Here is a 25,243-nt window from a genome sequence, read left to right on the forward strand (position 1 = left end):
AAATTACCACAAAAGAATGAGAACCCTTATGATTAATCTTAGTTATTTGACAATCCTAAAGTCTACACTAGCAGGGCAAGCTTTTATTTTCTCATACAAACTAGGAAATAACTGATTTGGAGGAAACATTTGAATCCCATTATTACCCCAGTGTGGTTTCTCTGAACAGTGCCCAAGGACTACCAGTTTGTTCCTGTACACTAGAATCACTAAATGGAACAAGTCTCAGCCCAGCTCTTTGTTAGCTTTTGGTCTGTATTTAAATAGTGTGAGGTTTTGGGTTTACAGTTGATAAAAATGGTAGAAGTTGAGAAGATTGGGGTGGGGTAGAAAAGCTTTTACCTTTAAAAATTCCAGCAGTTAAAGGTAACCTAAATAAAAGGTCAATGATAAAGGAACTTAACAGCTGTTGAATAGCCTACAGGTGACCGGGATTTCCCAAATCAGTGTACTTGTAGAGACCTGTCCTGTCCAGCTGAAGTCAGCCATGATGTGAGCAAGCCTTAAGTCAGTGTTGCCATTTGTCATCTTTTTGTTGGCAGCATGTTATCATGGAGTCTGAGTCCATAACTTATCCTAACATTTAAATTCTGGTAAGTTCTCTTCCTAAAAGCAATTACTTTGTAAAACAAAGAGGGACAGTGCATCTTAAAACCTTACACAAATGAAAACCTATCCATCCAGTCACAAATCTGTAGGGCAGACCTAAACCTAAAAACAAAAACAAACCCAAGATTTTTTTGGCTCCTACACCAGTTTTTTATTTCACTCTCCATCGTTCAAAGGGATGTTATCTACAAAAAACTAGACACAAAGTCCTTTGACTTAAACTACTCTATCAATTACGAAATGAATTTACATGTCTCACTTTTTATTCCAAACAAAAAACCCCCCATCTGTATATAAGGTTGAAATAACTGTTAGGAATACATACATGCAAAGCACTAAATAGAAACAATGTTGGAAAAGGGGGCAGAGGATAAAAACCTGAAAAGAACCTTCCACAGCAACTAGTTTGCTTTTAATCCACATTTATCAGTGAGAACAGTTTACTCTTGGGACTCCTAAAGGCTTTAATAGACCCTGTAGAACACCATTTGATTATTCCTGAGCTGCTACTACGCTAAGCCAAAGCTTTCCCATTTCAAAACATCTCAGGATTTCGTGAACACACATAAAAATGCAACACAATACTGAAATTTGGAAAACCAGCCTGGAAAGAGTGTAAATCACAACAGCTATGAGATCTTGGGTTACATTTAACCTCTTTCATCCAGAAAAGTTATAAAGAAATTACTTTAAATATTTATTATCTTAGAAATCTATTGAATTCTTCCCTCTGAAGTTCAAAAAAAAAAAAGCACGAAACAGTGACAAAGATGAACCAAATGAAAAATCAAGGACTCTAGTTATCTGCCACTTGCTGTGGAATCTTGGCCAAGTTTGAAGGGTAAAAATAACCCCCATTTCATACCTCCCTTAGTTATGCATATTCTGATGTATTTTCAAAATCTTTGCCAATTAAAGGCTTACACACTTCCAAATTCTTAAGAGGAACAATTTTATGTGACATTTAAATATGTGGCAGAAGTAAGACAATTATGAGTGATAGAATCAATATATAGGCTTAAGTAAGTTTTATATCCTAATAAGGAACTAAGGAATCCAAAACATTTTGTGATACTATAAAAGTTATTTATTCACTATACACAGAACATGTCCCCTATAAAATGTACATGTCAATCACTAAAAAGTGTAACTTGGTGAACATTTTCTCCATTACAGAACATACTAAATCATTTGGGATAACAGCTCTCTGTCTGCCTCAAAATAATCTTAATTATAGCACCCAGTGTCCTTTATGTCTAATGCAAAATGAAATACGTTGGGAAGGTTATTTCCTAATGTGTTTGAAGAGGCAGAGTTAACAATATAATTCTAGTATATTACAGTCACTGCACAATAAATCAGTTTATTACAGATTAAAACATTTTTTTCATTATTTGTATTAATGGGATGCAAACAAATAAATACCAGATACTTTTAAATGGCAGGTAACCATGAAATTACTTATCTTTGATAGTATATTGGGTTTTATAATTAATTACATTAAGATATGACTGGTGTAAAATAGTCACAAACAATACACCTCAAACAAAACACTGAGGTCATACTATAATGTTATTTACTAGAATGTGCTCAGTAGACATTTATTGAGTAAGTGAATTTTTAAATCTATTCCCTCCCCCCACCCCCAAATTACCCAATACAATTTTTGCTCATAATAGGGGTTCAGTAAATGCTGAATATACCGACTAGAAAGAGGTGAGAAGAGATGGAACCTCTTAACTGGATGTCAAGTATTACAATTAGAATTTACCTGGGAATGAAGTGTTTAAGGATGATGTAAACTGCACATGGCATACAGATAAAATAAACTCAGATGCCAACAAAGCAAACCATTAAACAGTAAAACACTGGCACTGGAATAAACAAAGGCAATATTTGCCAGTAGCAAAAATGTAACTGATATCCAAGAAAAACTTCATACTGGACCATTCTTTTTCTCACCCAATCCAGTTTGAGACAGACCAATAGAGGCACTGTAAGAGACTATGGCTGTCTTCCTTGAAATTCAGACATCCTAGTTTCCAGTAATTTATTATGAATCTGTTATCCATGAATCAATATAAACCTATTCAGATTTAGGGATTAGTTTCCACAAGTACAAAGCTGAATTTCTTTTAATTTGTCCTAAAATGCTTACTTTCAAACTTGAAGGGACTTCAATTATTCCATGTAGTTTCAATAACATTCTTTTATCTTTTTCAGACCAGTCAAAATATTCACACAGTATTCATACTGCAGCACCTTCCACCCACCCTTTGGTCGCTTGAACTGCCCTTCTTTGGTTCTTTTTCCGCTTTCTCAGATCTTTCTTGAAGTGTAGTAAGCAGAACTGTACTGGGTATTCCAGCTGCAGTTTGGTCTTAAATAAAAGAAGGATGTTTGTCAGTTTGGTTTTCTTTATTCTTCTCTGTGGTATACAGGATTTTGTTAAGTTGAACTGGATGTAGCAGCTTACTGGGCCAAATTTTCAAAAGAATAGTACAACAGCTCACACTCTAGGCAGCACCTTTCCTTTCTCACTGAAGCACTATCTGTCATTTTTCTTCTTGCTTACTTGGCTTTAAAGAAATTGTAACAAAGAGGTGAAGCGTCAGCCCTCCCTTGAGTCTTGATGCTCTATTCTAATATATTGAGAGCACAGTGCCAGACACACAGTAGGTACTTAATAATAGTGGAACTCAAGTATGTAACCCAAAATTAAAGCACTGTGTAAGGATCCTCATGGATATCAGTAGGATCCTAAACCATTGTGGGTTCAACTATAACATAGTCCTTTTGAAGCTGTTAGGTATTGTCACTTGAGAAATAACATAGTTGAGTCTCAAACTACTTCTCTCAAATTGTAGCTCATTTTTAAGAAAAAATATCACAAAAGGACCGGGCCTGGGATCAAATCCTGGATCTGCCTTTTATAGCCTTTTCTTGTGTCTCAATTTTCTGATCTGTGATATGGGGAAAATAAAAGTATCTTTCTTAGAGTTTCATGAAGAGTAAATCAGCTAACATGTAAAGGTTTTACAACAGTGTCTGGCACATCATAAATACTCAATACTAGCAACTATAATAGCTGTCATTACATAGTGGCTACAATTCAAACCACAAAACACCTAAACCAGTTCTCCAAATAGTTATCACTTATTACCTGCTCACCAAATTCAATGCAAATGTATTTTAAGTCATGCCATAAACCTCAGGCCCAACATATCTTGTTTAGGATGGGGAAGAGTAGAACTACTGGTCTATCCAATAATAAAAATATAAACTTATAATCAGCTGACTCAAATTTCATTTTAATACGTATCTTAACACTACCAACCTTTAAGTCATTTAACCCCAGGAGCTTTGACATTAATTACCATGTAAAAGATGTGCCTAGGGCAACACTGATTAAAGCTATTCCTATATCTATAAAAGATCGTTTTCATTGTAACTTTAGAATCTCATTAAAAACTAGAATAATTCCAGTTAATCATTATTTCCTTCATTTTGTTTTTATTACAGCATGTTTGCTTAATTTACAGCAAGCAGAAAATAAGCTGGGTCTTATTTTGATCCAAACATTGATGTTTTAAAGGTTGTACATAATATTAGTTAAAAAGAACATATAAAAATACCTTTTTAGAAGCTTCTATAAGAAAGAAAATACAAAGTTTAACCCCACAACTTTCCTCTTTGCTAGAACTGCAAACTACTGCTACAGTTTTAAATAGACTTTTTGTTGTTTAAACTATACATCCAGGAAAATCTAAAAAATTAAAGAAACGTGCATATAAATGATTGCATAGCAGAACATGAACATTAACTGCAAAACAGTAAAGAAATGAAAGTTAGAAATACTATCAAATATACAAAGGTTCTAATATCAATCCTTTAAACACATTCCACAAACAATATTTAAAAACCATCTTTTGTTCTTTACAGGCAAGGCCTAGATAACTAAAGCAAAATTAAAAAAAAAAATCCTCTAAAAGGAGTCATTTCCCCACTATATTTCTTTCTTATAACCTGCAAGCAAGCAATCTAAAAATTTTAAAGATGCTAGCTTTTATTCTGAAATGAGACTGGACACATAAATAACTTTTATTGTCCCCAAAATGATCTCTCAGAGAAATGCTAGAAATTATAAATGGTTAAGGGTATTTTTTCCCTCATTTTGTAGTCAGGTACTACATTGATAATCAAAAACTCAAAAGATGTGACTTGTACTTAAATTCCTTTTTCTAAAATTATTTTAAGTTTCATGGCACCACAGAATTACCTAGAATGGGAGTGTTGTCTTTCAACTTGCCTCACATTAAATAAACTGAGGTGTGAAGAACAAGCCTCCTTCATAGAGAGGCAGGCAACTTTTGATACAAACGCACACCTACTGAGTGCAATAAGCATCAAAATTCAGTTCTTTTACACCATGCACATATGTAAACTTACTGTGAAACACTTGACTTGCTTTTAACAGCAACAAGAAAACTAAGCTATTATGATCAACAATGTTGCTTGAAATGTAAAGCAACTACATTAAGTGTTCTTTTCACCTCAAAATTATGTCTGCTATTATATTGACCTGCTCAAATTTTAAGGTGATTTTTTGTGATGTTTTTAAGTCCCAAACCTTCATAGAAACCAGAAAAGAAAAGAAAAAATCAGTGAAGGCTCCATGTTTCAGTTAAAAACTCATTTCCCTGGAAATGCTCCTGAACCCAGTTGGCATCATTCCCTAGGACAGTGGGGTTAACAAAAGAACTATTCCACACTGTGTCATAAATTAAATAATATCACGGGCCTAGAGATCTTAAGACAAAAAAGGTCCACCCTGAACCTAAATATGTCTGACCACTCAGTGTACTGTGGCTACAGAACTTCACTTCTGTATCATTCTATCTTATTAGCAAGCTACATTTCTAGGTTAACAGGTCTACCAAATATAGATATGAAAGTTTATTTTTAATAAGACAATGTTGCAAATTATGGTCAACCAACATCTTTTCACCAATACTTCAAGCATAAAAAATGAGAATCTTTACAAAAATATACAGAGACACCACAAATTGGTAGCTGCCCATAACATTAAACAAACTGGACTCTTAAGAGTGGCTTCTCAACAGCATATCATTTTAATTATAACCATTGCCTGGTACAGGGAAAACTAACAAGTGTTTTGTAAGCATCATTGCAACATTGTATTCCTGATAATTTAAGTAAACCAAACTATGAGTAAATGAATGATACATGCCTAAAAATATCATGGTTTATACTATCAGTGGCCACTGGACTTGGGACTAGTCCAAGACCTTGATCTAGATTTTGACCTAGACCTAGACTGTGATCTTGACTGAGATTTGGATCTAGGTGGTTCTTTTTTCCTTGATTCCTTTTCATATCTTGAGCCAGACTTATAATGTGTTTTGGAATCTGTTTTAGAGGTGCCTCTAGTTTTGGTGTGAGATGCAGACCTAGAACGTGATTTAGCCTTCATTTCTTTCTTGGGCTGGGACTTGGACCGTGATCTTGAATTGGATTTAGATCTTGAAAAAGATCGATTTCGGTGTTTGAATCTTTCAAAACAGAGGAGAGATACAATTAGAGTAAAAATTAGATTCTATATTAATCAAATTTATTATTTTTAGAGTAAAAGTTCACTCTGAAATTGAAAAATGTACGAGTCTCTTTCAATGCAAAGTTATTTACCTATCGTTGTCGGAATGGCTTCTGCTACGCCGTGGTCTTCCCGTCGGTCTACTGCTAAAAAGTACATCAGAAAAAGCAAATAGTGACAAACGTCTTTTTAAAAGTTTCTAATTTAAAAAAGTGAACTATAAAATTTTTAAAATAAAACATTTTAGTCTCAATGAACCATACAATGTATATAATTAGAAGTACACATAAAAGTAAAAATAATTAAAAACAACAACATAAATCTTTCTTGGCAGGCAGATCACTGTGCTGCATCACTTACTTTCTAGGACTATAAGATCTTCTATAGTTGTAATCAAAGGACCGACTTCTTGATCTCCTTCTTTCATAACTTCGGCTTCTAGAACGTCTGTATCTGTCATAATCATCATAACGTGAAGAACTGTACACATTCCTTCCTTCCTTGGCTTTCATCTGATTTGGAGCTGTGAAATACACAGGACAAAAAAATTAGAAACATTAAAAATGTCGTATTTGTCTTCAAATTATTTGAAAAATTCCTCTGGCCTCCCCCCCACCCCGTATCACCCCCAAGCTGTGTCAAAAATAACTGTGAACTATGAATTTTAATCTTGGATACTTTACTTTCAAGGAAGTCTATCAGAAGACTGTTTTATGTAAAAAATGTTATTCTCAAATATCTCCCCAACCATTTTCTCCCCAAAGCCCACTAACCATCTGGCTTGTTGTCTAAGAAGATGTCAATGACTTTGACATTAGGAAAATAGACTATTAAAGTACGTTTCTTAAAATTAAAAAATAAAATGTTAATGACTTTTGAATCAGATACTATTCTGGAGTCATCCCACCATGATATCCACTCATTAAGAATTAACAATGACAAAATACTTATTGGTGACCAATAAACGATGTGTGTCAAAATGCAGTAATACACAGTTAATACAATTTTGAGAGACCACAATGAAGAAAAGCTAAAGCTAAGAGCTAAACACTTATTGAATGCCTTAGACATATCCACACCCTTCAACAGTCCTCAATTCTTGTTACCTCATTCAATTCTAAGAAGCAGGTACTTTATGTGCCGGCTGGCTTAGCAGATAGCATGTGGATGTCCCGGGTTTGATCCCAGGTCAGGGCACACAAGAGAAGCAACCATCTGCTTCGCTTCCCCTCCTGCTCTCCCTTCCTCTTTTGTAGCCAGTGGCTTGACTGGTTCTAGCACCAGCCCTGGGCACTGAGGATAGCTCAGCAGGTCTAAGTGTCAGCCCCAGATGGGGGTCTATCTTCCCTCCTCTCACTTAAAATAATAAACTCAAGTCTATACTTCTGCCTCATTAGCACACATTTAACACTTGGTATATGCCTGTATACTAATATAAACCACCACTATAAAATCTACTTTAGGTCTAATGTACATAGCCTTTCTCAGTCTAATTCATAGCCACGCACCCACATAATCACTCAATTATACTGTGAAGATCTTTATGAAAAAGAAAAATAGCTCAAGAGACCCAAAACTTTCTGAATTGTATCCCTCTCGATTCCACCCCTTGTATATTAAACATGCCACAGCTGATAGCATCAATGCACATTTTTTTTTTTGTGGTATTTTTCTGAAGTTAGAAGCAGAAGGGGAGGCAGACAGACTCCTGCATGCGCCCAACCGGGATCCACCCGGCATGCCCACCAGGGGTGATGCTCTGCTTATCTGAGGCATCGCTCCGTTGCAACTGGAGCCATTCTAGCACCTGAGGTGGAAGCCATGGAACCATCCTCAGCGCCTAGTCCAACTTTGCTCCAATGGAGCCCTGGCTGTGGGAGGGGAAGAGAGAGATAAAGAGGAAGGAGAGGGGGAAAGGTGGAGAAGCAAGATCGATGCTTCTGGCCGGGAATTGAACCCGGGACCTCCATAGGCAGAGCCTACACTCCATAGGTGGAGCCTACTCCTCCACAGGCTGAGCCAACTGGCCAGGGCCGCATCAATGCACTTAAGAGTCCAAATATATTTTAAGTATTATCCACATGACCTTATATCTACCCCAAAACTTTGTAATACATGTAAAAATATGATAAAAAAAGTACTCAAGAGACTCTACAAATGATGTATTATATACATAGACTAGACATAAGGGTACTTACTCTTCCGATCCCCCTGTGCAAATTGTATTTCAATTTGGCGACCACAAATCCATTTTCTGTCCAAATTATGTAAAGCATCTTCAGCGTCACGAACATCTTCAAATGTGCTAAATGTTAAGGGGCTTGAGAAGTTTTGTAAACTTTGATAATGAATGAAAAAGTTCAATCGGTAATTCTTGAACAATTCACATTACTCTCTAAATATGAGTCTAGAAAATCTACCAGACCCCTTACTAGCTGGCTGATTCAGCTATAAACATTTCACAGTATTAAAGCACTTGTAAATTCCCAAGACATATACGTATTAAAACACATGTGAATACATATGGTAAAGTTATTGAATTAAGATGCCACAACTGAACTACCAAGTAATCCTATCAAAAAATTTCCTGCGCTTTAAGAATTAACTTTACAAAGCAAGACTTAAAGAAAAACAAGTGTCAGTTCTATGTTGCATAACAAAAATTTCTTAAAATAAAACCAAAACTGTTTTTATTTCAAATGAAAAAGAAAATGCCAATAGTTCTTGTGTAAGCAAGCAGAACATACCTTACAAGAAATAAAAGCATTAACCTCAAATTTTGCTTTTTCTCAAGACACATCTAACACTTATTTAGTTTGGTTGTCTTCCTTATGCTGCACAGGGAAAACTAGTAACTAGCCATTTGTGGATATCAAGACAGAATCAAGCAATATTCAAGACATCAGTGTACCAAAAAGCATATTTAGTCATGCACACACTATAAAAGCATGCTCTCAAGAAATAAGACCATTTCTAAAGATTCCTGGACTGGAAAGGCCTAACAAAAATGATACTCAACAGAGCATCCAACAAAGAAGTGAGTTTGGGACTGCCTTTAATCTGACCATTTCAAGATAGTATCTGTCAGCATAAAGAAAGAACTCTTGCTGTTTTTGATCTTGGAGGTGAAGTTGCCTTGTTCTTCCCACTCAATGTCAGCAATAATACCACGGAAAGTCTTGGCTTTACAAAATTATTCTGCCAATTTAGTCCCTTTCCTAAAACTACCATTCTAATAAAAGCCAAGCACAAAATCAGAGCAGTGCTTGATGTAAAAGCTTTGGAAAGGGATCTAGGTTAGATTTGGGTATGGATTTTCATTCTATCCTTTAAGTAAATTCAAACTTGCCTATTTTTCTATTTCTTAAATTTCAGAGATCTTGAGAGCAGACTAAAAAACCACCCCTGAAGTGACCTACTCTCTTGTCCCTTCAAGACTGATACTACTAATTCTTTTATTCCTGAGACAAGATTGGCTTCACTACACTTCCTATTTTTTGTTCTCAAGGAAATTAGAACCACAACCAATTCCCAGCTCTCTTTTCCTAAGTGCATTACGTGTAGGTTACCGTAGGTAGAGGTTTTCACATAGTCCTAAACCATAGGGCTTTCAATACGAGAAGTCAAAGGCCCATTGGAAATTTGATTCTGTAACAGGTTAATGCAGTTGGGCTCTAAAATAATAAAAAGGAGTAAATTCCCTTAACGGATATTCTAACTTGTTACTTCAAGAGACAGAATGTAATAACTTTTAAAGGATTTAGATCAAGAGGTGTAAAAATCATTAACAAGAGCAAATCATTGTTTTAGGATACCCTCAGAAACAGAATCCTGGGTTGGATGAACAATGGCAAGGTTCTACTTTATCTGTTAAGAGAAGACAAATGGGCACAGCAGGGGCAGCCAAATATTCTGATGCCACTTATGAAGAAATTTGTACTAGATAGACTGCATGTGCATAGGAAATAATTTTCCTTTAGATGACAACTCTTTTCTCGCTCAAGTATTATACACTCTTGAGTCAAACTACTGCTAATCCTCACAGGTCACCACCCCCAAACCAGGTAAACCAGGTCAACATTGTAAGCCAGAATGCATTGCTACTTAAAAAAAAAAAGTCAAGCCAGATATAGCCCTTATCCTCTTTGTAACACAGCTTTGCAACAAATTCCTGTAACTGTCCTTGATCACTGGCCTTGTGGGAGTAGCAGCTTTTGGCATTTCCTCATTAAATCTCCATTAGTTTCAAGAGACCCACTGAATTTAAGGAATAAGAAATTTTCCTAGTCTGAAGTCCACAGCCTTTGTCGTCACAGGAAGATAATCTCAGTGAAGGATGTAATGTCACTTGAAACTCTGGGCCAGGGAATGATTTCCAACAGGTACCCATATTAGGGATATGGCCTTCTCCAAAACATTCAGGGCCAGCTGATCATATGCCCTAAAGCAGTGCAGGACCAGCAGGCTTCCCAGACCTAAGCTCCACAAGTTAGGAGTATGTGTGTGCCCTGCGGCAGCCACTTATAAAAAAATCTATCTACAGGACAACCAAAGCTGTTTCTAATCAGTCCCCACTGCATGTATCTGTCTCCCCTTCATGCTACACTAAAGAGCACTGCCTGCTACCCTGACACCTAACCACCTGGTCCAAAACAGCAACATGCTGAATTTAATTAAGCTTAATAACATTACATCCTAGCACACTTTAACTTAAGCTAAGAAAATGCATTTTTACAAGACCACAATCATAACTTCAAAGGCCCACATAAATCAAGTTACAGGTTTTGTCACTAGACTAAACCAGAATTTTGAAAATTAACTGCTTACAAACCATTAAAAAATAATAAAAAAGGAAAGGGGAAAAAAAGAGGAAAATAGTTATTCTGTAGGATACATCAGGTATGACTCCTTTAATCTTGGCCATCATTCAACTTCATCTTGACCTTTAACTCTTTAAGTGCTTGTCAGAAGGACTTGTCATGAGATGCTTGGCCAAATATGACAGATGGCTTTATCTTTAACTTTGAAAAACAACCTTTTCCCCCTTTTGTAGATAAAGCGAGGCTTTGTCTCCCATTAGGCTTGTCCTTCTTCCAGCTTTTCTTTATTTTTTCTTTTCCCAAACTCTCCCTTCTCTTCAAGCCTGATCCTTAAGAGGTCTTTGGCTTGTCTACTTGCCTTAAGTGTTGAACTCTACTCTAAAGGTTCTTTCATGCTTTCTCTTTGGGGTCGCCATAACTGTACAGCTTTACATTCTCTGAGGTAACAACAGAGGACAGCAAATTAGGGGACAATATTAAAGAAGTTTACCTCATTGTTATACAATTTGTTTTGATCAAGTGATTCAAATTAACAAACAATACCAAACTTTAATTGCTAAGCACAAGAACATATTAACTTTTAATTTGATTTACAGTAAAGGTGGTAGAAACCAGAGTGTATTCAAATTTAAATTACATATTATAATCACTGATTTGAGTTTTAGCAGCATAAATGGGAATTTAAATATCTTACTGTTTTTGGATTAACTTTAAGAAATAGTGCAATGTGTGAGTTAGAATTAATTTTCAAAAATTTGAAGACATAAGACATTTATTAAAGGACAAAAATAAACTACTTTTTAGATGTTACCTCTTACACAAACTTGAATTTCAAACTTCAACACCCCTCACTAATCAGCCATCTGAAGAAAGGATATTGAACATAAGCAAATCCTCTTGGACGGCGAGTGTAGAAATCAAGTGGAACATACACATCAACTATAGGACCATAACGACCAAATTCACGTCGTAAATCTTCAGACCTAAAACATCACAAAAAGACCTCAAAATTTTATGTTCACTCCCTTTCTTTGTAAGTAATAGGTATCTTTTTGTGATATTTCAATTAATGGAAAGGACTGTGTTGTGTCCCTGGGTGACCTGAAACAAACTTTCTAAAACTCAATATAAAGAGACAATTTTAAGAACAAAAATGATACATATAGGCACTACGTCTTCTTGATAAAGGAAGGCTAGGACCCAAGATTTTGGAAGATAAAAATACAAAAATGCCAAGCACTTATCTTTACTTCAAAACTTTAACAACAGGTTAAATACTTGGTAGGAAATGTCACAAAATACACTGTTCACAAAAATTAGGGTATCAGGGAATGTGCACATACTTTAGTACTTTCAGCCTTTTGTATAGTGCAGTTTCACCAATGAAACAGGTCGGTTTTGCATATCATTTGCATAATTGAGTAACTTTCTTTGACTGGTTTGCTCTTCTGATGTTCTTGTTTAGTAAAAAAATCAGATGCTTTATCGCTTCATATTCATTTTGAAATATCCCCTAATTTATGTGAGCAGTACATGTAACCCTTTGTCAAGTGACATAAAGAGGAAATTTTCTACTCTAGAATAATCACTATCGCTTATTTTTCCACTTAAAACCGGGACAGAAATATATAAAGTATACAAGGTTACCAAAAATATTCGATTGGGGGGAGGATCAAGTGATTACTTGTGAACTATAAAGTCTCGTTTTGTGATGAGATCCCTTTAAAAAAATTCTGATGGCAACTCAAAGCAATTAAGGCAACTGAGAACAAAGGCAGGTTTCAGATTAATCCAATTTAGTGATCAATGTCCTCCCGATAGAGACTTAAATCCCCTCTTCCGGGAAATGGGAAGAACTATGTAGTTTGGACCGTTTAACTGAAAAAAATTTGACGTTCCAAATCTCAACAATCCCTTTCTCTAAAAATCTCCATTTAAAAGACCCACCAATGCTTCACTCTCCTCCCCCTCAACCCGTTATTTCGCAAAAAATTTGTTTTACTAAAAAACAAAAAAAAAAACCGCTCAGGCCCTGGCTGGCGGTTCAGTGGATAAAGCGTCCATCGGGCGCACTGAGGTCGCGGGTTCGATCCCCAGTCAAGGCACATAGGAGAAGCAATCAATGAGTGCACAACTAAATGGAACTACTAAGTGGAACGAGTTGATGTTTCTTTCTCTCCCTCCCCCTTCCTCTCAAATCATTGGAAAAATTTTTTGAATCCTAGGCCGAGGGGGCGTGCACCTCAAAGAATGTGAACTTCAATGGGGAGCGGATGTTAAACACGCGGGTGGGGGTGGGGGGCGCGGGAAGGGAAGCGTGGAGAAAGGAGCCCTCGAACCGGAGAGGAGGTCAAAAACCACACCACGCGGCTCGTGGTGTCTGCGGCGGCCCAGGAGGACGAGGGGCGCCGCCCTCGCTCCCACGCGACGGTTGAACGGGCGGCGCGGCCTTGTTCGGCCCCAAAGCCAGCGCGGGACCCGCCATCTTCGACCCTCCCCTCCCCCGACCCCGCGCGCCGCCGCCACAAGGGTCCTCTCCGAGCGACTGCGGCCTCCCCGCGTAGACCCGAAGTACCTTCCCTGTACATACCTGGTATCATCGGCCACGTTCCTTACGAATAGAGACGTGTTGGGGGGGCGTAGGTAACGGGACATAACGGCTGCGAGAGTCTCCGTAGGGGTACTAACGGGCACAGCAAAGCGTCCGCGGCTCCAGCGGCTGATCCTCAGACACACAGCCAGCCACAAGGCTCCGCTACGGCAAACGCCTCTTCTCGCGAGACTTCACTCCCGCCTCCACCTCCCCACTCCTCTACCTGGGCGCAACGCCGGACTGGCAACTGTTCTTTCCCGCGAGATCATTCGGCTTGCGCCTGCGCATGTGGATGGCGGGGTGCGTGCTGCAGCCTGGATCTTATTCATTGGCTTCTCGCACTGCCTCTTCCCTTCCAGAGAAAGGAAAGCAGCCCGCCTTTTTAAATTATTATTTTATTTAATACCTTATTTTCCCGCTCTTTTCTGCTTTGTACTGCTTTCCACCCCTTCCACTCCGCCAAGTCAGGAAGCAGATGTTTTAACCGCTAAGCCAAACTTGCAGTTATTAGTAACTGGACGGAGTTTAAAACATAATTCGGAGACCGCCATACAATTTCCTGTGTGGTCCAGATTATGCCCTGGCTTTTATTAGCTCGCTGACCAGCAAAAGAAGAATTTACAGCTTCCGTTGAGTGTGAATGAGGAGTGTGTTTTGTAGAGAGACTGGCCTGTCTCTCCAGTGCTTTCTGCAAGCTCAGGTGTACTCCCTGAGGGCCTTTACCTAGGCTGCCGGTTCCCAGACCCTTCACGGCCATTTCTTCCACTATCCACGCTGTTTCCTCCTGATTTAAGTATTCTCATCCTATCGGTTGGGACGCAAACCTCACATCTTCGTCTCATTTGTCATCTACAGTGTATTCCTTGTTGCTAATGGTTTCCAGTATTGCAGTGGTTCTCCAACTTTGTAGTTTCAGAACCCTTTTACAAAGGGCTTACATAATTTGTACAAAGTATGAAAGACCACAAAGAGCTTTATTTATGTGGGTTATAGTTATTAATATTTACTGAACTAGACTTTTAATATGAACATTTAAACACAACACACAAGCAGACATTACACTACCCTTCAACACATGTCGTGTAGCCTCTGGAAAACTCTACCTACATTTGTTAGAGAAAAACGCAAATAATGTAATATAGCTTTGACCTTGAAGACCACTTTGAAAGGGGCCTGGGATTCCTCCCAGGCCGCACTTAGGGAACCATTCCCTGCTCTATCACACTCAACATTGGGAGATGAAGGACCACCTTGCAGAATGCTTTTGGCATCTAGCGCATTGCCAAGCAGACAGCAGGGACACAAGTTCTGTTTAATTAAATGAGCTTTCATTTTATAACAGAATTATTATTATTATTATTATTATTATTATTATTATTATTAGTGAGAGGAGGAGAGATAGGGGCTCCAACCAGGATCCACCCAGCAACCCCTGTCTGGGGCCTATGCTCTAATCCAGTGTTAGTCAACCTGGTCCCTACAGCCCACTAGTGGGCGTTCTAGCTTTCATGGTGGGAGGTAGCGGAGCAACCAAAATATATATAAAAAGATAGATTTAACTATAGTAAGTTGTTTTATAAAGATTTATTCTGCCAAACTTAGCGAAAATCCGACATAAAGTACTTGGTAAGTAATTATTATTATATGCTTTAACTTGCTGTAACTCTGCTTTATAAATTTTATAAAGTAAAGTTACTTCCCTGCTTTATAAATCACCATTACTGTGGAACTGGTGGGTGGTTAGAAAATTTTACTACTAACAGATACAAAAGTGGGCAGTAGGTATAAAAAGGTTGACTACTGCAATCAACAGAGGCTCTACTCTCAAACCAATCTAGCCACTGGCTGCTGGAGGGTAACAGAGAGAAAAGGGGAGAGAGACCGGAAGAGAAGCAGATGGTCACTTCTGTGTGCCCTGAACCAACCGGCCAGAGCCTAAAAGCATTATTTTTTATTCATCAGCATACAAAGCATAGAGCATTCAAAGCAGTTAAGTGGTTTGACATGGGTATAATAGTCCATTGTACTCTATAGCAGAGCGGTTTTTCTATATTTATGTTTCCCGAGAAGGTATGGACACAATTTATTAGGACACTTATTGATTACCTGTTATTGTCTAAGACATTGTACTAGATGTTGGAAATTCAGTAATGAAAAATAAGGAGCTTATGTTTCCATAGAAAATAAGCAAGAAAACATTAAAATAATTGTAGATTTGCAATATTGGACAGTAATATGATAGGTATGCGTTTAAAAACTTTTTTTTTTTAAACAGAGCTTTTAAAACCCAAAAAGAAATATACCTGCCAAGAAGGACTCCTGATGGTTAATTGGGCTCAAATTCAGAGTCTAGTAGCCATTGCTGACAGGGTCTCTAAGATACACTACACATCAGGGAAAAGCCACAGACTATGCTGCCAAGCCTTGTGCACTGCATTCCTAAAATGTACTGACCAATCTATAACCACCAATCAGGATACTTAAAGCTGGCCAATCAGGACAGTGCTATTTGAACCAATAAAACTGTGCAAATTTGAATTCCTCATTTGCATACACATGAAACAGGGAGGGTACTTTATAAAAATCGGCCTCGGCCTGACCTGTGGTGGCGCAGTGGATAAAGCGTCAACCTGGAAACGCTGAGGTTGCTGGTTCAAAACCCTGGGCTTGCCTGGTCAAGGCACATATGGGAGTTGATGCTTCTTGCTCTTCCCCCTTCTCTCTCTCTCTCCCCTCTCTATAATGAATAAATAAAATCTTTAAAAAAAAAAATCGGCCTCCCCTTTGTCTCAGGGGAATGCACTTTCAGTTTCCAAAGCACTCATCTGAATAAAATTTCTTCTTTTACCCCGCCCCAGGCTGGGGACTCCTGTTGTCACTTGGTTGATAGCATCACCCTTTTGTTGACAGTAGGAAGGCTTTGTTGAGTATCTTCTTCCTTCTGCCTCTCAAGTTAAGCACTTGTTAGTGACTAGAAAACAGGCTCCTATAAATTATTTCAGTAATGGAGGAAATTTAGTCTGGTGGCACTCCAGCCATTCCAGTTTAATATTGGTAAGGGTTTAGAACAGATCCTGATGTGTATTAAGTGCCCTATAAGTGTTAATAGGACTAGCTACATATTTTGTGAAGTCCAGTCCATAATGAAAATGTTCAAAAATTATTAAAATGATAATAACAAGTCTTGTCAGTTGGCTCCGTGCTGGAGCGTTGGCCAGGCGTGTGGATGTCCCGGGTTCAATTCCTGGTTAAGGCCCACAAGAGAGGTGCCTATCTGCTTCTCCACCCCCCCCCCCTCGCTTCTCTCTCTCTTTCTCTCTTCTCCTCCCCTCCTGCACCCAGGGCTCGTTGGAGTGAGTTGGGCCCGGGTGCTGGTGGTAGCTCCATGACCTCCACCTCAGGTACTAGGATGGCTCGGATTGTAGTGGAGTAAGGGTCCCAGATGGGCAGAGCATCACCCCTGGGTGGGCTTGCCAGGTGGGTCCTGGTTGGGGTGCATGTGGCAGTCTGTCTCTGCCTCCCCTCCTCTCACTAAAAACAAAAAACAAACAAACAAAAAAGCCACACAAAAAACAACAATAACAGAGCATTAAGCCAAGTGCAGGGTTGTTCTGAGCATGGGGCAACTGCAAAGGTCGTATGCCCATGAAACCTGCCCTGAAATGTTAGCAATTATTGTTATTACCCATAATACCTTGAGAAATAATAAGGGCATGTGAGGTACAAATATTTACTCACTGGAATTGTTTTCTCCCTCACACACTTTAATCTTAGGGCTGTGAAAACATCACTGTTGTGGAACAGCTCAATTGTGGTACAATAAGACTTTGCTCCTTGTTGGTCAGCTGCTTCCTTATGCTGTGCTAGTCATTCCTCGTGAGACAGTTAGCAACAAATCTTTGATGGGAAACGTAGCCTTCAGTTTTCTGTGGAAAGGGAAACTGTGCTCCCCCTTCCAGAGAAGAACTGGCTTATTGAGACAGAAGACCCCACTCCTGGTCCCTGATGACCCTAGTAGTTTGATTGGTCTAAAAGGTATTGCTCTGATTGGTCAGAATGGAACCACTCTTACTCTGATTGGTCATTGAAGATGTTGACAGGTCTATTGCTGCACAGCTCTGATTGGATGGGGAAAGCCTCAGTCCTATTGGTTGAAATAGTATACCAAGAATTCCTTTATTAAAATGATAATAACAGGCTCAAATGGCAGGAACACAGTGCAGGTAGGTAGTTCAGTATGGAAGTAGGCTGCTCTCTGAAGTGCAGTTTGCATGAGCGGTTCTGTGTAGAAATGGCCACTAGACTGTTTTTTTTGTTTTTTGTTTTGCCACTAGGCTGTTTTTAAAAATTTGAGTGCAGAGTGCAACCAGGAACCCTTCTTTTTTAAAATTAATGTGTATTAACAAGAGAGAGGAAGAGGGAGAAAGAGAGACAGGAACATTGATCTGTGCCTGACTTGACCAGGGGTCAAACTGGCAATCTCTGTGCTTCAGGACGATGCTCTAATCAACTAAGCTATCTGGCCAGGGCAGGAACACTTCTTAAGAGGTATCTTCTTTCTCAGGTTCACAGGCTTGAACTGAGCAGTTTACTGAGCTATAAATAGGCTGGTTGTGGTGGAGAGGAAAATGCACCAAGAAATTTTGGGAGTACAGGCACATGTCGATTATTGCACATCACAGATATTGTGTTTTTTGCAACTTGAAGGCAAGACCCTCCACCAGCAAAAAGACTGTGACTTGTTTCATTGAGACATTGGTTTTATTGTGGTGGTCTGGGGCCAAAGTCGCAATATCTCTGCAGTATGCCTCTACAACACTCTTTCACAAAAGTGCTGCCCAGTGTGCTGAAGAGCACCATGTTTCACTCGGATCACAATACCAGGTCTGGTATTTTTTTTTTTTTTTTGAGATCATTATGTTAATCTGAAGATGGTCTGTTGGCTCAGCACCTCTTCTTGAAAAAAACGGTACTTTATCGGGACTTATGTCAGAAAACAACTTTCCTTGGATGCTGTTCTCAAATTGTATAAATAAGACCTCAAAACAAAACAAGTAACTACAAATTCCTTTGATCTTTAAACAGTTCTTTCTTTAAAAAAATTTTTTTTTAATTTATTCATTTTATAAAGGAGAGAGAGAGGGGGAGAGAGAGAGAGGAGAGAGAGAAGGGGAGAGGAGCAGGAAGCATCAACTCCCATATGTGCATTGACCAGGCAAGCCCGGGGTCTCGAACCGGCGACCTCAGCATTTCCAGGGTGACGCTTTATCCACTGCGCCACCACACGTCAGGCCAATACAACCATTTTCATCTCATGGCACAAATAAATTAGTTACTGAAGAAGAACAGGTCAGGGCCCCTTTTTCTTTAGTAATTAGTTTATGAGTGCGTGAGAAACAAAGGTTGAAAATCACTGCCTTACAACATTCCTTACACCAAACCTATGAGCTAGGTTACTATTCGTCTTTCCATTTTATAGATGATGAAACAGGTTTATAGCATGCGTTAAACAAATTAGGAGTTTCACTTATTTATTTGCATAACGGGAAGTCAGGAATAGGGAGTCCAGGATTGGTATGGCAGCTTCAGGATATCCAGGCTTCCCCTTCCTTCTTTCTTTTTCATTCCCAGCCTTGGCTTCTATACTCATATTGCCTCATGATCACAATATGGCTGCCAAAGCTGCAGGCATTATGTCTATAGCCAAGAGAAAAAGAAAGGGTTGGACAAAGTTTGAAAAGCATATGCTAGGACTTCTTGTCAAGATGTTGGTGTAGGCAAATGTGGTGCTTGCCTTCTCCCACAACCACATCCATATCAAAATTGCAACTAAGCTGTAAAACAACCATCATTCAGAATCACCTGAAATCTGGCTGAATAGAAGTCCTACAGCTAGGGAATTAAACAAGAAGCCACATCCAGATTGGTAGGAGGAGTGGAGATGAAGAACAGACTGGTTTCAGACCCATGTGTGGTGGATAAAAATTAGGAATGATATCTCAGCTGCAGATATCCCCCATTAAGTGAGTGAGGGGTCTCAGCTCCACACCAGGACCCTCAGTCCAGGGTTCTAGTGCCAGTAAGAAAAGTCCCCATAACTTTTGGCTATAAAAACTAGCAGGGCCTGACCAGGCGGTGGCGCAGTGGACAGAGGTACCCCGATATGGGAAGTAGCAGCTATCCCTAATTACAGGCTCTCTCTTCTCTGCCCCCCAGAAGGGAAATGAACTCATAAGCATCTATAATGTTCAGAGTGCTGGAGAAAAGCTTTACATGTCTTATCCCATTTAATGGGCACAACAGCCCTATGAGGTTGGTGCTATTCTTACTCCCATTTCACAGATGAGAACAACTGAGGTTCAGAGCAGTGAAAGTGCTGCCGTGGGTCACATAAGTGACTCAGCAGCATGAAGCTGAGTTTGGAATCCAGGTCCAAGAGGCTTCGAATTCTTTCCACTCAGAACCACATAGCCTGCCGCAGAGCACTGTGTCTCCACAGGTACAAAAATGACATGCAAATCGATCCCCGCCTCTTCCCTGCCGGAAAGTACCGAATCACCAACAAGTACGGGCTGCTGACCCTGGAGATTAGGAGGTGACACTGTGAGCCCGGAAAAACCCATGATCCCCGGGCCTCAATACTCCTGAAGTCAGAGCAGGATTCCCAATGCTTCCTTGGAGCTGTTTCCTGGGTGGGCCGCATCTTCAGAAGTATCTGGGGTGCTTGTTAAAATATCCATTTGTGCCTGACCAGGCAGTGGCGCAGTGGATAGAGGGTCGGACTGGGATGAGGAAGACCCAGGTTCGAGACCCTGAGGTCACCAGCTTGAGTGCGGGCTCATCTGGTTTGAGCAAAGCTCACCAACTTGGACCCAAGGTCGCTGGCTCGAGCAAGGGGTTACTTGGTCTGCTGAAGGCCCATGGTCAAGGCACATATGAGAAAGCAATCAATGAACAACTAAGGAGTTACAATGAAAAACTAATGATTGATGCTTCTCATCTTTCTCCATTCCTGTCTGTCTGTCCCTTTCTATCCCTCTCTCTGACTCTGTCTCTGTAAAAAAAAACACAAAAAAACTAGCAGGGATTGAGGCTGAGGGAGATGGAAGCTGCTGGAGCTCCAGGAAGTTCCTCTTAAAAGGCCCACACATGAACTTTCTCCGACTCACTCCCTCTGAGCTCTAGCACTTGGGCAGCAACTTGAAAGACACCAGAGGCCCTGGCCGGTTGGCTCAGTGGTAGAGCGTCGGCCTGGCATGCAGGAGTCCCAGGTTCGATTCCCCGCCAGGGCACACAGGAGAAGCGCCCATCTGCTTCTCCACCCCTCCCCCTCTCCTTCCTCTCTGTCTCTCTCTTCCCCTCCCGCAGCCGAGGCTCCATTGGAGCAAAAGATGGCCCAGGCGCTGGGAATGGCTCCTTGGCCTCTGCCTCAGGTGCTAGAGTGGCTCTGGTCACGACAGAGCGACGCCCCGGATGGGCAGAGCATCGCCCCCTGGTGGGCGTGCCGGGTGGATCTCGATCAGGCACATGCGGGAGTCTGTCTGACTGCCTCCCGGTTTCCAGCTTCAGAAAAATACAAAAAAAATTAAAAAAAAAAAAATAAAGAAAGAGATATATGGAGAGGAACTGAATTGTCTGGCATCAAGACAAGGGCTGGGGGCAGCTTTCTCCTAGACAGAAGTGCTGGCAGAGGCCATTGTTTTTTTGTTTTTTGTTTTTGTATTTTTCTGAAATTGGAAACAGGGAGGCAGTCAGACAGACTCCCTCATGCGCCCGACCGGGATCCACCCGGCATGCCCACCAGGGGGTGATGCTCCGCCCATCCGGGCCGTTGCTCTGTTGCAATCAGAGCCATTCTAGCACCTGAGGCAGAGGCCATAGAGCCATCCTCAGCGCCCGGGGCCAACTTTGCTCCAATGGAGCCTCTGCTGTGGGAGGGGAAGAGAGAGACAGAGAGGAAGGAGAGGGGGAGGGGTGGAGAAGCAGATGGGCGCTTTTCCTGTGTGCCCTGCCAGGAACCGAACCTGGGACTCCTGCACGCCAGGCCAATGCTCTACCATTGAGCCAACTGGCCAGGGCCAGAGGCTATTGTTTGATGAGCCCTCCCCATACAGAGCTGGTAGACAGGTGTTATATCTGAGACTCCATCAACTTGGCTCACACTGTTTGCCCCGCTCTGGTGATTCCTTGAGGCCCTGCCCCATCCAACTTTCAGGCCCACCCAAGCAGTTTCCAGTGGTTTTTCCATATGAATGGTCTGTTTTAGCTTAGGCTTTACCATTTCCTAAAATCTCTCAAACAAGCAGCATCTGGTCTCAGCAAGCCCTATACCTCTTTCTAAGTGGCCCCTGGCTTGGCACTAGCAGCAGTTGGCCTTGGTTCACAGCTTGGCCTTGCCTGCACAATTCCAAGTCTAGCACAAGTAGCAGACATCCCCAGATGGCTTTGTAGTTCATGCCAGGTGGCCCTGGGCAGAATACAGTTGGCAGCTGATTGTAACCTGTACTTCCTGGGAGGTCCCAGAGCCAGCCCACTTAGTGGAAAGCTTCAGACCATGTTGAAGCATCACCACCCAATCACTTCTACAAGCGATATCTTCAAGGGGTAGACTCAGTGGGTACCAGAACCCTGCTCTTTGGGGTGGGCTTCTGCACAGCTGATTCTCCATGGTGGTCTGAGTTTGGTGTTTGCAGCCAGTTCTTGCAGCTGATAAGCCTGGGGGTAAATCCCCCTTCCATTGATGTGCGCACAGCAATTGAGGCTCAACTACAAGAGGAGAGTGTACACAGACCACACTGGGGGTGCATCTTAAGGGCCCAGCTTGGGTGATTGGGAAAGCTATGCCACTGGACCCTACAGAAGCACTGGGACTACACTAGGCCACTCTACCAAGCCTGGGAGACATAGCAGTTCTACCTAATATATATACATTGAAACAAACACAGTGAGGCTGCCAGAATGAGGAGACAAAGAAACATGTCTCAAATGAAAGAACAGGACAAAACTCCAAAAAAAGAACTAAACAAAATGGAGATAAGCCATCTACTAGATGCAGAATTCAAAACACTGGTTATAAAGATGCTCAATGAACTTAAGGGGAAGAGTGGATGAACTAACTGAAAACTTCATCAAAGAGATAGGAAACCTAAAAACAGAGATGGAAAACATTAAAAAAAAGAACCAGTCAGAAATAAAGAATACATTACAGGAAATCAGTAGTGGAGTTGATGAAGCCGAGGACCAAATCAGAGATTTGAAAGATAAGGAAGCAAAAGATCATCCAATCAGAACAGCAAAAAGAAAAAAGAATCCAAAAAAATGAGAATAGTGTAAGGAGCCTCTGGGACAGCTTTGAGCATACTAACATTTGCATCATGGGGGTGTTGGGAGGAGAAGAGAGAGCAAGAAATTGAAAACCATCTGGCCAGTAGTGGCGCAGTGGGTAAAGCATCAACCTGGAATGCTGAGGTCGCTGGTTCGAAACCCTGGGCTTGTCTGGTCAAGGCACATATGGGAGTTGATGCTTCCTGCTCCTCCCCCCTTCTCTCTCTCTCTCTCTCTCTCTCTCTCTCTCCTCTCTAAAATGAATAAATAAGAAAAAAAAACCCATTAAAATTTCTTTAAAAAAAAAAGAAATTGAAAATCTATTTGTAAAAAACAGCGACAGAAAACTTCCCTAACTTGGCCCTGGCCGGTTGGCTCGGCGGTAGAGTGTCGGCCTGGCGTGCGGGGGAACCAGGTTCGATTCCCGGCCGGGGCACATGGGAGAAGCGCCCATTTGCTTCTCCACCCCCCACCCCACCCCCTCCTTCCTCTCTGTCTCTCTCTTCCCCTCCCGCAGCCGAGGCTCCATTGGAGCAGGGATGGCCCGGGCGCTGGGGATGGCTCCTTGGCCTCTGCCCCAGGCGCTAGAGTGGCTCTGGTCGCGGCAGAGCGACGCCCCGGAGGGGCAGACCATCGCCCCGTGGTGGGCAGAGCGTCGCCCCTGGTGGGTGTGCCGGGTGGATCCCGGTCGGGCGCATGCGGGAGTCTGTCTGACTGTCTCTCCCCGTTTCCAGCTTTGGAAAAATACAAAAAAAAAAAAAAAAGAAAAAAAAAAAAAAAGAAAACTTCCCTAACCTGGTGAAAGAAGTAAACATACAAGTCCAGTAAGCACAGAGAGTCCCAAACAAAATGAACCCAAAGAGGCCCATACCTAGACACATATAATTAAAATGCAAAAGGTTAAAGACAAAGAGAAAACTTTAGACGGAGTAAGAGAAAAGCAGTTAGTTACCAACAAGGAAGCTCCCATAAGACTGTCAGCTGATTTCTCAACAGAAACTTTGCAGGCCAGAAGGGATTGGCAAGAAATATTCAAAGTAATAAAAAGTAAGGGCCTACAACCAAGATTTTGCTACCTAGCAAAGATATCATCTAGAATTAAAGGACAGATAAAGAGCTTCCCAGACAAGAAAAAGAATTCATCACTATCAAACCAGTATTATATGAAATGTTAAAGAGTTTTCTTTAAGAAAAAGAAGGAAAAAAAAAAGATTAAAAAATGGGAACAGTAAGATGGCAATCAATACATATCTATCAACAGCTGAAACAAAAAACAAAAATAAATGAACAAGCAGAACAGAAACAGACTCATAGATACAGAAAATATTCTGATGGTTGCCAGATTGGGGGGTGGTGGTGGTTGGAGGGAAACTGGGTGAAAAAGGTGAAGGGATTAAGAAGTACAAATTGTTAGAGTAGTCACGGGATGTAAAGTACAGCATAATAACTATGTATAACTATGCACGGTGTCAGATGGGTGCAAGATTTATTGCGATGATTACTTAGTAAGTTATGCAATGTCTAATCACTGAGGTGTACACCTGAAACTAATACTGTATAATAATGTGTGTGAACAGTAATTAAAAAAAAAAAGATTTACTAAAAATAATTTAATTTTTTAAAAAAAAGAAAGACAAAGCATATGCTAGCTGAGTCACCACCCACCCTCCCAACACCAAGAGAACTTACATTTCATTGGCCAGAACTGAGTCTTATACCCAACACTATTCTCAAAGGAGGCTAATCACTGTTACTCTCAACAAAATTAGAGTTCTATTTGTAAGGAAGAAGAGGGAAAGCAATGATTTTGTGGATACATTAAAGGCTATATTTCTTTTTTTTTTTCTGAAGCTGGAAACAGGGATAGACAGTCAGACAGACTCCCGCATGCGCCGGACCGGGATCCACCCGGCACGCCCACCAGGGGCGACGCTCTGCCCACCAGGGGGCGATGCTCTGCCCCTCCGGGGCGTCGCTCTGCCGCGACCAGAGCCACTCTAGTGCCTGGGGCAGAGGCCAAGGAGCCATCCCCAGCGCCCGGGCCATCTTTGCTCCAATGGAGCCTTGGCTGCGGGAGGGGAAGAGAGAGACAGAGAGGAAGGAGGGGGGGTGGAGAAGCAAATGGGCGCTTCTCCTATGTGCCCTGGCCGGGAATCGAACCCGGGACCCCCGCATACCAGGCCGACGCTCTACCGCTGAGCCAACTGGCCAGGGCTAAGGGCTATATTTCATTACATGATTGGAGCATAACTGATTTATATTAATGGTGATGATGATGATGAT

At 40.9% G+C, this 25,243-nt stretch overlaps 1 protein-coding gene across 5 annotated transcripts; it reads right to left on the bottom strand.

The window, feature by feature from the left end:
* Nucleotides 1-1,673: 1,673 nt before the first annotated feature.
* On the bottom strand, nucleotides 1,674-13,837 carry SRSF10 (serine and arginine rich splicing factor 10). Of its 5 annotated transcripts, XM_066375431.1 has the most exons (7): nucleotides 13,634-13,831; nucleotides 11,920-12,026; nucleotides 8,422-8,523; nucleotides 6,584-6,746; nucleotides 6,316-6,369; nucleotides 6,081-6,182; nucleotides 1,674-2,989 (listed from the first exon to the last, which is right to left on the bottom strand). In XM_066375431.1, exons 1-7 carry the CDS (start codon nucleotides 13,696-13,698, stop codon nucleotides 2,929-2,931), a joined length of 654 nt encoding a protein of 217 aa, XP_066231528.1. In that variant the 5' UTR covers nucleotides 13,699-13,831; the 3' UTR covers nucleotides 1,674-2,928. The 5 variants fall into 5 exon arrangements, with proteins under 5 accessions (XP_066231528.1, XP_066231527.1, XP_066231524.1 ...); XM_066375430.1 differs by lacking the exon at nucleotides 6,081-6,182 and having other exon boundaries at nucleotides 6,316-6,366; nucleotides 13,634-13,829; XM_066375427.1 differs by lacking the exon at nucleotides 6,081-6,182 and having other exon boundaries at nucleotides 13,634-13,826.
* Nucleotides 13,838-25,243: the final 11,406 nt, after the last annotated feature.

Source organism: Saccopteryx leptura, chromosome 3 (genome assembly GCF_036850995.1).
Source record: "Saccopteryx leptura isolate mSacLep1 chromosome 3, mSacLep1_pri_phased_curated, whole genome shotgun sequence".
NCBI lineage: Eukaryota > Metazoa > Chordata > Mammalia > Chiroptera > Emballonuridae > Saccopteryx > Saccopteryx leptura.